Source organism: Drosophila innubila, assembly GCF_004354385.1.
Source record: "Drosophila innubila isolate TH190305 chromosome 3R unlocalized genomic scaffold, UK_Dinn_1.0 2_E_3R, whole genome shotgun sequence".
Taxonomy (NCBI): Eukaryota; Metazoa; Arthropoda; class Insecta; order Diptera; family Drosophilidae; genus Drosophila; species Drosophila innubila.
Window position 1 is genome coordinate 19948638 of NW_022995380.1, and position 13075 is coordinate 19961712.

The 13075-nt window shown below is 33.8% G+C and overlaps 2 protein-coding genes across 2 annotated transcripts in view; one reads left to right on the forward strand and one right to left on the reverse strand.

Moving 5' to 3' along the window:
• The first annotated feature begins 31 nt into the window (after nucleotides 1-31).
• On the forward strand, nucleotides 32-1634 carry LOC117789892 (23 kDa integral membrane protein-like). Its single transcript, XM_034629068.1, has 5 exons — nucleotides 32-133; nucleotides 568-759; nucleotides 824-994; nucleotides 1052-1246; nucleotides 1319-1634. Exons 1-5 carry the CDS (start codon nucleotides 74-76, stop codon nucleotides 1394-1396), a joined length of 696 nt encoding a protein of 231 aa, XP_034484959.1. The 5' UTR covers nucleotides 32-73; the 3' UTR covers nucleotides 1397-1634.
• Nucleotides 1635-3980: 2346 nt separating this feature from the next.
• The window catches only part of LOC117789890 (hornerin), a 38616-nt gene continuing 29521 nt past the window's right edge, over nucleotides 3981-13075 (reverse strand). The window contains exons 15-16 of the mRNA XM_034629066.1: nucleotides 8027-8715; nucleotides 3981-4173 (exon numbers count right to left, since the gene is read on the reverse strand). Coding sequence (XP_034484957.1) covers nucleotides 4161-4173; nucleotides 8027-8715 — 702 coding nt within the window. The 3' untranslated portion in view covers nucleotides 3981-4160. The remainder of the gene's footprint in view (nucleotides 4174-8026; nucleotides 8716-13075) is intronic.

A 13075-nucleotide genomic window follows, 5' to 3' on the forward strand; every position in this document is an offset into this window, starting at 1 on the left:
GAATAATAACTTCAAGTCGGCAGACCACATTTATAAGTCTTCCCCTCAAACAGTACTTATAAAAAGCCTAAATATGGGGTGTGGTTCTGAATTAGTCAAGTTTATACTAATTTTATTCAATGTTTTGTGCATGGTAAATACATATTTTCTAAGTGATTTCAAATACCAAATCGGCTGTTAATTTGTGACAATTGAATTTCTATGAGTTTTCTTTGAACTTGTGACTATCACTTCATATCACTGAAATAATATGTTTACACTTGTAGTGCTAAGAAATTTCATAATAATATAAAATTAATAAATTGCATTAAAATTGTGATAAAGAATATAATCTCTATTAATACTATGTTTTTTGTACAAAAATATAGGGTATTTAATATTATTTCGTTTAGAATTCAAAATTTTTTATAGAATATCTTAAGTATCTATTTATTTTTAATGAAAATATTATTTTAACTTAACAAAAGAAAAAAATGAGGTTAAATAATTTTAATATCACAAGTAATAATTATTAATGGAGTTATTATTTATATTTATGACATTCATCAAATGTTCTTTCTATTGTAGGCTTGTTCTGTTTATATACTTGTATATTGCTTTCCTATAGTCAAGCAAATCCATGACTTATCCACCATGAAGGAGCACTTGGTCATAAATTTGGTTGCCATTATGCCTCTGGTTCTGGCTGGTCTTATCTTCTTGATGGCCTTGTTGGGTTGTTGCGGTGCTCTACGTGGAAGTCCCTGTCAGCTGCGAACCGTAAGTTATAGACTTTGGATCGGCGAATAGAATCTTTTTCTTTAATGATTGTGTTTTTTTTTAGTTTTCTGTCATCATGCTTATCCTGTTTCTTGCCACAGTGGGGTTGGTCATCCTTGTGTGGACGGATCATGACAAAATAACTCATTATATTCAAGGCTTTATAAAAGAGTCATGGAAAACGCACAAGGGTCACAATGCTTCCAGTGAAATGTTCCATAAGTTGGAGAAACAAGTAAGGAATTGAATGACTTGAGTATGAATAGATATCAGATCTAGTTTTTTTCTTTAGTTCCACTGCTGTGGTCAGGATGGTCCTATCAGTTATGGAAACGGAGGTGTACCCGCCTCCTGTTGTGGTCGCGATACTGGAGAGTGTCAGAAGGATAATGCCTATCCAGAAGGTTGTTTGAACAAAATCCCCAATCTGTGGGACTCACACGCGAAAACCATCAAGTATGGCACTCTAGCTGCATCTGGTGTTACGGTAATTAACTTTACATTTATTATTACAATGAACATTTAATTAAAATCATTTGATTGGTTTTTTTCTTTGCAGCTATTGACCAGCACCTTTGCCAGTTTTTTGGCTCACAAAATGGTAAGGGAGGCGGAGTATGAATATAGATACGATTAACTGAAGGATCTGTAAAATACTCGTTTCAATAATGTTTCGTATGAGGTTATGTGCTGTTATTTATATATTTATTTAACGTCAACTGACACTAGTCGACAGAGAGATAATTAATTAATTAACGTTTTTATTCATCTATAAAATAAAAATTAAATTAAATAAATTTTATTTCACAACTAAAAATATACAAATAAAAGTCTTTATTATAAATTATAATAAAGGCACACTTAGTACACTTTAACTAATCTTGGAGTACTTGTATTTTTGCAACTTAAGCTGCATTGCAATTTTCTTTGTTGTCGATTATTACCGCAGTTATATTGTTATCATCTAGTTAGTTATAGCTCAAGGGATGATTTCTGGGTGTAGATCTTTACATTGTAACTTTTACTTGTCTCCTTTTTCCTTTGTCTGCTGCCCCTTTTGTCCTGTCCACTTGCTTATCGGACTTTGGCTTTGTTTCTCTTTACATTTGAAGTGACCCCTTGGGGTCATCATCATAACCCCACGAACGAGTGATAATAATAACAAGGGTAAATCGTTTGTTGTTGTTGTATAAAATGCTTTTATTTGCAGTTATTTTGTTTATTGTATATCGTATATATTAGATATATAAAAGTGACACACTCATTGTAAAATCTTGTTAGACACAGATACATACAGATACATTTATATATATATAAGTTCATATATATATAAATTTTATTATTTTCAAATTTTTTCTGATACTTGGTTTGATTTATTTATTTTGTAATTATTTAGTTTAAGCTTATGCTTAAAAAATCGTTTAACTTACAGAGAGTATAATATATTATTACATTTATTTAATATATTCGCTTTTCGCTTTTCGTTTTGTTTTGTATTTATTTATTTATTAATTAATAAGTAGCTCTAATTTAACCACACAAAAAGTTGAATTTTAATTATTTTCCATAGTGGCAGTGTATTTTTGTTTGTTTAAGTATTATTAATATTTATATTTTTTTTTGTTCTATTAGAGTGTATGTATAAGGGAAATGGCTAAAACAGATTTTTATTTACATAAACAACATACACACACACACACACACATGCACTTATAGACACATGTATAAATGTACAAATATTTGCGCTGAAATTAGTTGCAAATCATTAAACTAAATTAGGCTTAAAATATGGTCAAAAGTTATAGTTCCAATGTGTGTGTGTGTGTGGGTGTGTGTGTGTTTGTTTGTTCTATTCGGTTGCGCTTACATAAATATTATTGAAATTGCTGGACGTTGTTGGCATAAGTAAGTAAGTTGTTTATTTTTATTATATAGCTAGTTTCATATTCGTACTCGTATTTGTATTCGTATATGTAAGTAATATAATTTTATTAAAATTACTAAATAAATTTATTTGGCTTTGCTTTGCTCCATTCTCGTTTTCGTTCTCTCATTTCCCATCATTCTCTTTAATGTTGCGTTGAAGTAAAATTGAATTTTACATAATTTTCATGCTATTTGTGCGGCATTGTTTGAATGCGTATCAAATTGGTTCTTAGTAGTTAATAAAAAAGCATATTTAATTTACTTGCAGACCACACACATATACACACACACACACACACTCACACACTCACAAATACCTACACAAAACTTTACATGTCTATGTATTTTTGTATATGTGGAAGCAACACACGCATAACAATAAAATTTTATATTTATCGTTAACGATTTCCTTGTGCAGGAAGCGCGAGTGTTTTTACTTTCTCTTTCTTTCCCTCTCTCTCTCTCTCTCTCTCTCTCTCTTTGTATCTTTCTTTGTATACATGTGTGTGTGTGTGTGTGTGTGAGTGAGCCTCCTTCACATACAAATATATACTCGTAAGCATAAATATTTTGTGTATATTTTGTCTATGCCGCTTTCGCATATTTTCATAAATTTTATGCCGCCAAAATGCGCCGCTTATCATTAACGCACAATTTATTTTTGCTTTTATGCCGAGCAGCAATGTTGTTGTTATTGTTACTGTTTTGCTGTTGTTGTTGCCTGGCTTTTTATCTGTGAGTTACATTTGCTTTTTTGGCTTTTTGATTATTTGCTTCGCATCTTAAGCTATTCCGTATTTCGCATTCCGCATTCCGAGTTTCATTTTCTCCCACTTTTTGTTTTGCATGCATATTTTAAAGTGTTTTGCTTAGCTAATTAGTTTTTAGCACAATTTGATTTGTTTGCTTTGTACACACATACAAATACATATGTACTTATATATATGATATAGTATAGACATTATCTATTTACATGTCGGCAGAATGTACACTTAATTTGCAAAGGACAAAAGCCCGCAACGTTGCCAAGCTAAAGTTGTGCACAACTTTTGGCCCAACGACTTTTAAATGTTGTTTATTGTTGTTAATGTTGGTTAGTGCAACTGCAGCAGCTGCTGCATGTTGCTATTGTTTTTTACTATAGTACACCATAGCATACTTTTCAGAGTTGTGCCCGCATGTAGTTTCATTAAACTTTGCACTTACACACGTTGTTGTTGCTTACAGCCAAGCTTGCTGCTGCTCGAAGAGTTGTTGTTGTTGTTGCTGTTGCTGTAGTTGCTGTTGATGTTGCTGCTGCAGCCAAAGTTTGCAGAATGCTGTTGGCGGCGGTGCTGAGGGGCAAACACTGCCAGCTGCTGTTAATGCAACGTGCTCCTGGCCGGGCACGTGGGCGTGGGCGTGGTCGTTGTGGGCGGGCGTTGGCTATTGCAAATTAAATTTAGCTAATTCTCACAATTCTGTGCTCATTTCGCTTACAATTGCGCTCTGTTATGATTGTTGTTGCCAGCAGCATGTATGAATAAAAAGAAGCGAGAGAAAAAGAAATGCATATTAGAGAAAGTTTTCAAATTGTAATCCAAGCTACTAAAGTGCACGTAGTGTAGTGTAATGTTGTGTAATATGAATATGTGTAGTGGGGCTTGTTAGTTTTATTTTGCAAACAACTACAGTGCGTATACGTAATGCATTTGTGTATTTATAAAGCGAACATAAAAAACGCTTAAAGTATTATATAGTTTATAGCTACAAGGTCATTAAATTATATGCTAAAGCACTTAAATAAATAATATTAGCATGTATTTTTTCAAGTACAAGTATGTACTTAGTTGTTGTTTTCATTATAGCTTGCGACGAGGCTAAAAATTCAATTTATGGCGCCACAAAACAACAAGGACCGCACAAATAATTACTTAATTTAATCATAAACCTAAAAAGAAGAGAAAGAAACCCAAAAAGAAAAACAACCAAAAATTGTCAACACATAATTCTATGAACAGGGCTGTCGACTTTTTATAAAAACATTCATAAGCTTATCTCTTGCTGACAATAACGAGTGCGTCAAATTTACGAATATATCTCGCTGTGTGGCACTTTCCACATTTTCATTGCCAGTTATCCACCCCTCCCCAAAAAAATTGCGTAAAGTTTTGCTCGGTTGCTTTTCATGCCCCTTTTGCGTGTGGCAAGAACCCAAATCCCAACTACAAGTCGCAAATCGATGGACGCAACGAAACACGAATTGACGCTGAATACAAGGGGCAAGGTTTTTATAATACTCTTCATTCTTGCACACATCTCGTAGGCTATGGCATTTTGGGCAGACTTTGAGATGATAAGTAGACAATTTATTGGAAGAATCTAGCTTTTATAAAACACAAGTCTAGACTAAAAACACTTTAAGAAATTGCGTAAATACAATTTAAATATTTAATTCCATCTTGTTTTAACTTGATGGTTAAGAAAAAGTAATACTAACATCTTAAAAAGTCTCAATAAAATGCTATAAGTTTAAAAATTATTTATAAATATAAGTACAAGAATTAATAAGTTTCTAAATGTTTTTTGATATTTTACAAAAATGACAAAATTAATAATATGCCTATGGAAATTAGAAATTATGGCAATATTTTTATTAATATTATTTTATTATTATTTTTATTATTAGTTATAGTCCCAACTAATAAAATTTGTTGTAGAGTATGTAAGATTCCACCTTTTAAAAAAATAAAACGCATTCTTTTGTTGCTGATATTTTTTGTTTGTTTTACTTTTTCTCTGTTTTTTTGTTTATTGGACTCCGCAAAGTATCTGTGAGATATGAAATTGTTGTACGTAGAGCCTTTTTGCTTTCATCGCTTATTTTGTGTTTTGTTTCTGTTGAAATTTGTATTTATGTTTGGTTGGAGGTCCCGGGAGCTCATAGGCGAAGGACATGCCTGGGAAAGTATCATTTGCCCGGCATTCGGTATTCGGTATTCGGGGCTTGGTAACTCGGCAGCTCGCCTGCCGTTGTCGTAAATTTTAATGTTTTTGCTTTTGTGCTTTTGCCAGGGCCATCATATTTTCAGCTGTGTCTCCCCATCTATATATATATGTATTTATATATATGTGTGTGTGTGTGGTGTGAGTTTGGTAAAAATTATGTATATTTTTAGCACTTTCGCTTGTTTTGTTTTCGCTTATCGAGTTTGAAGGTCATTTGCTTAGCTTTCATTGCAATTTTTTCCGTCTGTCTGTGTGTGTGTGTGTGTGTGTTAGTGTATCTGTGTGTGATATCATATCTTCATATAAAATAGGCTAAAATGTATGTTTGGATGCCTGGCTGCGCAGTTAATTTGTTGTGAAATTGTCATTATGTTGCTTCAATGGCTGCGTGCAATGCGGCGTATGAGTAATATTTGTGACAAAACAAATGGCCAGGGTAACAAAACCTTTTTGGGGGACACGCTAATGAGGCGCAAACAGAGTCAGAGTATTGAGGACTTTGGCTATTTGTTGGACACCCCAAAAAAAAAAAAAAAAGAACAGGAAATTTAAATTGACATGTTTAAAGTCAATTTGTGCTTGTCCTGAACTTTGGCACATAAACAAGACAAGAGACCCGCCTACAACCCCTAAATAAATATACCGCGCCCCTGCTGACATTAACCTATTCATTTGTAAATGGGCTGTCGAATTTCTTCGTGGCATTCGCATAAATATTTGTGTGTCTTTTGCCTTGCCGAGCGTAAAAACGAAGTGGAAGGCGACGTCGAAAATAAACAAACTGAACTGAAACAAACGACGGAATGGCAGTCAAGTCAAATCAAATGTAAATCCAAAATGAAAGCAAGCGCCAAGTGAAATTGAAATGAAAGCGAATGCGAATTAGAATGTGAATGTGGAAATGCGTTGCGGAAGCGTCTTTTCCATTTTCCCATTTCCCATTTCCCATCGTCGTCGTCATTGTTCCCCAGTTTGCTTAGAGGCAATTGAAAATTGGCAGCTGGCAAAGTGTCTTGACTTTGCTGCCAATGCCTTAAAAGCAGCCCCAACTGAGAGAGAATGGGAATTGGGGATCTGTTGCCACTCCCAATGTGCCCTGAGCCACGCAGGCATTTGGCCTGGCCTAAACAGGCACATTAATACATAATTTATAATGTTTTTATACTGTTTTGTTTTGTTCTCTCTCCCACTTAAAGAGAACCTGTGTATGTTGCGCAATTTGATTAAGAAATTCAAATTGAAATTGAAGATATAAGATACAATGTAATGGCATTTCGATTGAGGCATAGAGTTAATTGCTTAATTATAATTTTTAAAATATAAATTATAATGCATACGATTTATATAAAATTAATATTTCATACTATTTAAATTTCATAATAAACGTAATTAAAATCAGCAAGCTAAAAAATAGCAATTGAAATAATAATAATATTTAAGAATAAATTTAAATAATAATAAAATAAAATAATATTAACTACATTTGCTTAAGAAATTTAATCTGACAATAAAGATACAGTTTAAATGTTATGTGATTTCGATTGAAATCGTGGTCAATTGTTTAAAGCGAAGATAACAATTCTAATTTTTAAAAATGTAAATAATAATGTAGAAAATTAGTCAAAATTTAAATTTAAATAATATTTCATCCTTCTTTTATTTTTATAACAGTATATTTGTGATAAAAATTATTAAACTAAAATATTTTCTTAATTATTTAAAAAAAATCCTCATATTTGGATATTTAAATAAACAAATTATGAAATAGTAATAATTTTTAAAAATATTATTTAAAAAAAAACTGTAAAAATTGAAAATATAGTTTTTGTTGTGATGCATTTAAAAATATAATATCTGAGATTTTTCCACGTATATTTTTAATTAATATAATTTTGTTTAATAATAGCACTTTCTAATTTGCGATTCCTGTTATTGAGAGTAAATATGACAACTTTTAGATAGTAAGAATATCAATTGAAACACAAACTCTGAACTGGGAGGGAGGATTCAATTCACATTCTTTTAAAAAGCTGCAACACTGGGGATTACAAACTACTTGCAACTCTCAGTTGCAGTTGCAATTGCTGCTACAGTTGTTGCGGTTGCTGTGGTTACATGCGAAGTTAAAGGGCCTACTTAAGTTTAAGTCTAAAGTAGAACAGTGTAAAAGTATCTGCTCGTTAGCTACACACAAGTTGGTAGAGTAAAATAAGAACATTTAAGCAACCGATGCTGGCAAAAAGTTGCAGCAATAATGAAGGGATAAAAAACGACAAAGGACTATAGAAAATACAATAAAGGAAAACACAAGGGGGATAAAATGTGAAATGAAAATAGTAATAAATAAACTTACCGGCGACTACTTTGTATAATTGGCGATAGAATTATCTCTAAACTGGAGGAAATGTTTTGATTTTGTTGTAAACTCGAGTGCGGATTGGAATTGGTTCGTTGTGAGTTCGTTGTTGTTGCAGTTGTAGTTGCTGCTGTGAATTGCTGCTGTGTGTTGGGGGCAACTAGGGAGGTTGTTGTTGTTGTTGGTTCATGTGGATTCGCATTCGTGCTATTGGTATTGGTATTGGGTTTGGTATTGGAGTTGGAGTTGGTTTGGCTACTGCTATAGCTATTTGCATTCAATGTGGGACAATTTAACGTTTGGTTGCTTGTGGTAATTGGCAATATATGTTGCTGTTGCAGACTGGTGTCACTGGCACACTGCTGACCACCGTAGACATTCGCATTGCAATTATCTAGATTAATATTGGCCAATGCAACTGCATTGGCAACTGCATTTCGATTAGAATTGTTGCTGCTACTGTTACAGTTGTTGTTGCTGTTGCAGTTGGCACTGTTATTGCTGCCAGTTGGTGACATCAAAGGGACATCTGCATCAAACATATCCTCTGCCTCAGCGGCCTCATCGTCGTACACATCATCGGTGTCTTCGGCCTCATCATTCGTTGTGGTCGCATCCGGTTGCAAGGACTCCAAAACTGCCATCACTTCGTCCTCCTCGCTGCAGGAGTGCGATGAGTGCATTGCCTGTGCATTTATCATGCGGTTTTTCAGGTTGTTGTTTTTTTGGTTTTTGTTTTTCAATCATTTTTGCAGGGGGGTAAAGGTATTGAGAACGGAAAACAAGGTTTAGCTTTCTTGCAGGGATCTGCGGGTCAACATACAATTGTTTGTTGTACTAAAAACAGGCAATTAAACTAACACAAATATTTATCACAATTCGTCATGCACTTACAATAGATACAAATTTGTTTAGCCACAGACTTAACACAATATTATTGTTGCTAATTCAACATAAACATTAGCAATACACAGAATTATTGACTATTTTCAATGCAGGCAAACATGCGCCAGACAATTCATTTATCACAAAATATATTATCATACGAAAAATAAATATAAATATAAATATTTGTAGTCTAATGTAATTGAAACGAATTTAAAAATCAGTCTGTATGCACATACATTTATTATTAGATCCGCAGGCACACAATTTTAATTACACACACCCAATCAAAGGCAACATCAATATCGACAACAACAACAAGAACAACAACCACAACATTGTGCACAACAATGCAAATGCCAATACCTGTGGTCTGGGCAACAAAAGCTCGCCTGATTGCGTTCATAAAGTGACCGCCGGCTAAACACCTGACCAAAATCAAACCCTACACATACAACACTGGTGGCATTCACATTGTGCCATGTGGCAAGTTGCAAATGGAGGCGTCGGGTTTCCATGCCACAGCACATATGCCCGACGGATTTCAATTGATTGCCTCGTTGTTGTATCGTATGATAATTGTTCTCGTTGTTGTCGTTGTTGCTTTCTAAACTCTCTTTTCATCAGTTCACAAATGTTTAAGTTATTATTAGTTGACTTTCAAATTGAATATAATCACAGAATTGTGTATAAATCAATATATTATACTTCTAATTTCATGGAAAACATATTAAATAAAGAGTATCTTTTGCACATCTTGAGGTTTGATATACAAGTAATGAAAGTATCTTTACATTTTAAACTAAACACAAATTCAGATTATTTATCTCTCAACTTCCCATATAAATGCTGTTTTCGAAATTATCTATTTAGATAATATTCTCAAATCAAACTTCATTGAAAAATGATTGATTCAAATGTTAACACAAGTGCACATTAAAGATACATATCTTTGGCATATGTAAATGTTTACAGTTTGCATAAGTATATCTCCTTTGTTGCTTTAAATTTGTATAAACATAATTCAATAGAATTAATTTCGTAATTGCAATATCTTTGACTATATCTTTGTTGTTGGGACAACGTCAATGTTTCAATCTCAATGCACTTAAAAGCTCATTCAATTTGGCCAAAGACTCGTTTGTTGTAGAACATTTGCTGTTATTATGATTGAGTTTAATACACACATGCACACACACACACAAGTGAAGATATCCAAAACATATCTGTGTTTGTGTATCTGTGTTTGTATAAAAGTAAACAGAATACCCGCAACTCTGCCAGACTTTGTCAGAAGATATACACAAATTCATTTGTAAATGAAATCATAAAGGTGAACTCACCAAAGGGGATTGACAGGGGTGATGGAATCTATACAGTTTCAATGCTTAGTTAGCATATGACTATGTATCTCTATCTGCCAGATACAAAACCCTTGAGCCACTTAGAGCTTATGCTTTTTGCAGCTCAGAGTTTAGTTGATTTTGTTGCAGGGCGCCAAAGTTTGTTTGATTTGTTATTAATTAAAATTGCATTCAACTTGAAAATTGTATTTGTTGCCCATAGAGCTTATCTAAGGCCCCCTGACCCTCCTCTTGACTGGGAAACTCCTCAGCCACACTATCAATAATGAAGCTTGAATTGAAGCCTAATGGAAACACGTACAACATGGCTCAAATAAACAGAGTCAATGGGAGATTGAGTTGGGAAAGGAAGTCCATTGGCATTGCTTGCTTCTTGTTGCCTGTTCTAATTTAATTAATTTTCTTCCACTTTTCTGGGTGTGTGATGTGTGTGTGTGTGTGTGTGTTAATTAGGCATAGTCTTTAGACTCACACGCCCCCTGGCTCTTTGGCCCAGACCCAAATGCATCAAATTGTCTGAACAAAAAAGGTTAGCGACTATAAAACGCCCCCCTTGTCATTAGTACGGGTGGCACCCGCTAAACGGGACTCTCTCTTTTAATGTCAGCTGCCGTCTGGCAACTGTCAGGGCCAACAGGCGTGTCAACTCACTCGTCGAAATAATTATAACCCACAGTTCAAGCTATTTTTTTTTGCCATACTATTTTCATAAAAGGTTTTGTCTACAGTTTTTTCCATGCACATGCATAAAAGATATTTCAATTGTTTTTGCTTTGTTGCACATAAAAGTCCACATAAATATTAAAAGCGACAGATGTCCATTGATGATGAAAGACAAAAGGCCAGCTTAGAGGCAAAAAAAATGTAAAAAAAAATAAAATAATAAAAAAGCTTAAACTAAAACAAATACGAGAATTGCCGACGTTTATTGTTTCAGCACTGCATAATTAAATCATGCGGTGCTCAACGTAAATAAGCAAATAAGGTAATGCCGGAAAAGACAGCATGACTTGTAGATACCCTGTACTAAAGTAGATAAATTTAGAGAATTTAAAAAAATAATGTATCCAATTAATAATCAGTTTTATTAAATTCTTAAAACTTTTAGCGTCTATACTCATAGTAACATAAATAAAAAGCAATAAAAGAATTGTTTGTTTAGTAAAATTATACATTTGTAATATGTCGAACTATTTTCTGAATAACTTTATATTTTTGTACAGTACCTATACAGTACGTATACCTCTTCTGCTTGCATTTGCAATAGGTAGAGCTGGCCAATTGTTCAATAAACTTTTTACAGCGTTTTCCGCACTATTTGAGTCGTAAATTGTTCGCTGCAAATGAATCAATGGTCAGTAGAATATTTTTATTCATTTTTCAATTGTTTTTTGTTTTTTTTTCAAAAGTTTCTATAAAAACTCTTGCAGCCATTTGCATAGAATATTTATGGAATTCTAATGTATTTTCAGCTCAATAATAGGCAAACCTATGAATAAACTTTTTTTTTTTTTATAGCTTTTCGTTGCATTGCATTTTCACGGAAAATAGAGTAAGTAGAAACAGTGCCCTACGCAACTTAAACTTAAACGTCAAACTAAAAAAATATATAATATTTTTAGACATTTGATTAAGTTTATTACTCACTGAGCTAAGAATATCTCAAAAAATAATTTATTAGATAAATGAATAATTTTTTCAATAATACCTTGCCTTTATTTTGTTGTAACTTTGGTAAATTTGGTAAAATCGCTTAAAGCTCAATAAGCCTGGCTATAAGTTGTCACTTTTATTGTTTACCAATTGTGTTAATCTAACATTTGTTATTGTCTGTGCCTTGGGGGGCTGGCAACAACAATCGAAAACAGGACCGACAATAACAATAACAAATGCAAAAGTCAAACAGCCTGAAGCGGTAACTCTTCGAGCGGCTAAGTGAAGTGCGTACTATTGGCCAGGAGACAATGCCAACAGAAACAACAACAACAACAACAAACGAAACTTTTGGCACATTAAATCAGCAAATTTATTGACTTAACTGCTTTGGCAAAGGACATGCCACATGCTTGCCACGCCCAACGTTTGGCATTTCGCCTTTTGGCCTGGCCAACTCTCAGTATCTCTAACGGCATGTGTCTTTGTGCTTTTGCCTGCCTGATGTTGCCCCATCTATACCTAGTTCCTCCCTCCACCCTCCTCCTTTATTCCCTCTACTATTGCTGTTCTTGTCCCTTGCTGTGCTGTCATAATTTTTGATTTGCTTGTTTTATTTGATGTCCTTTGGCTGCTGCTGCTTCTTCTTCACGCTGCTGTTGTTGTTGTTATTGTTGTTGTTGCCAGGCACTGTCTTCGCTTTACTAAGCTGCCTCCAGCTTAGGGAAAAACAATTTTGCAAAATTTATTTTATAGCAAAATTATGCCAAACATTTCAAGAATGTTTCTATGTAGTGGCTGCTCCTTGCTATGAAGGCCATTTGCGACACACACACACACACACACACATATGACTCTTATTGTGTGTGTGTGTGTGTAAGCGGGTCGCACAAAATTTATTTAAGAATTGTAAGTATTTTTGCTGTGGTAGCTGTGAAATTTGTGCCATCAACTAGAGTTGAAATTATTTGCTTGAACAGCCCACTGTACTCAGTACTATGCCACGCCCTACCGCCCCAAAAAAAAAAGTGCTCTCACTCCATCTTGTTGTTATATAAACTTGGATAATGTAGCGCAAATAGTTGCTTATTATTTATGCCCTCTTTCACTTTCCCTTGTCTTTTGCTGGCAAAAGTATCTTTTG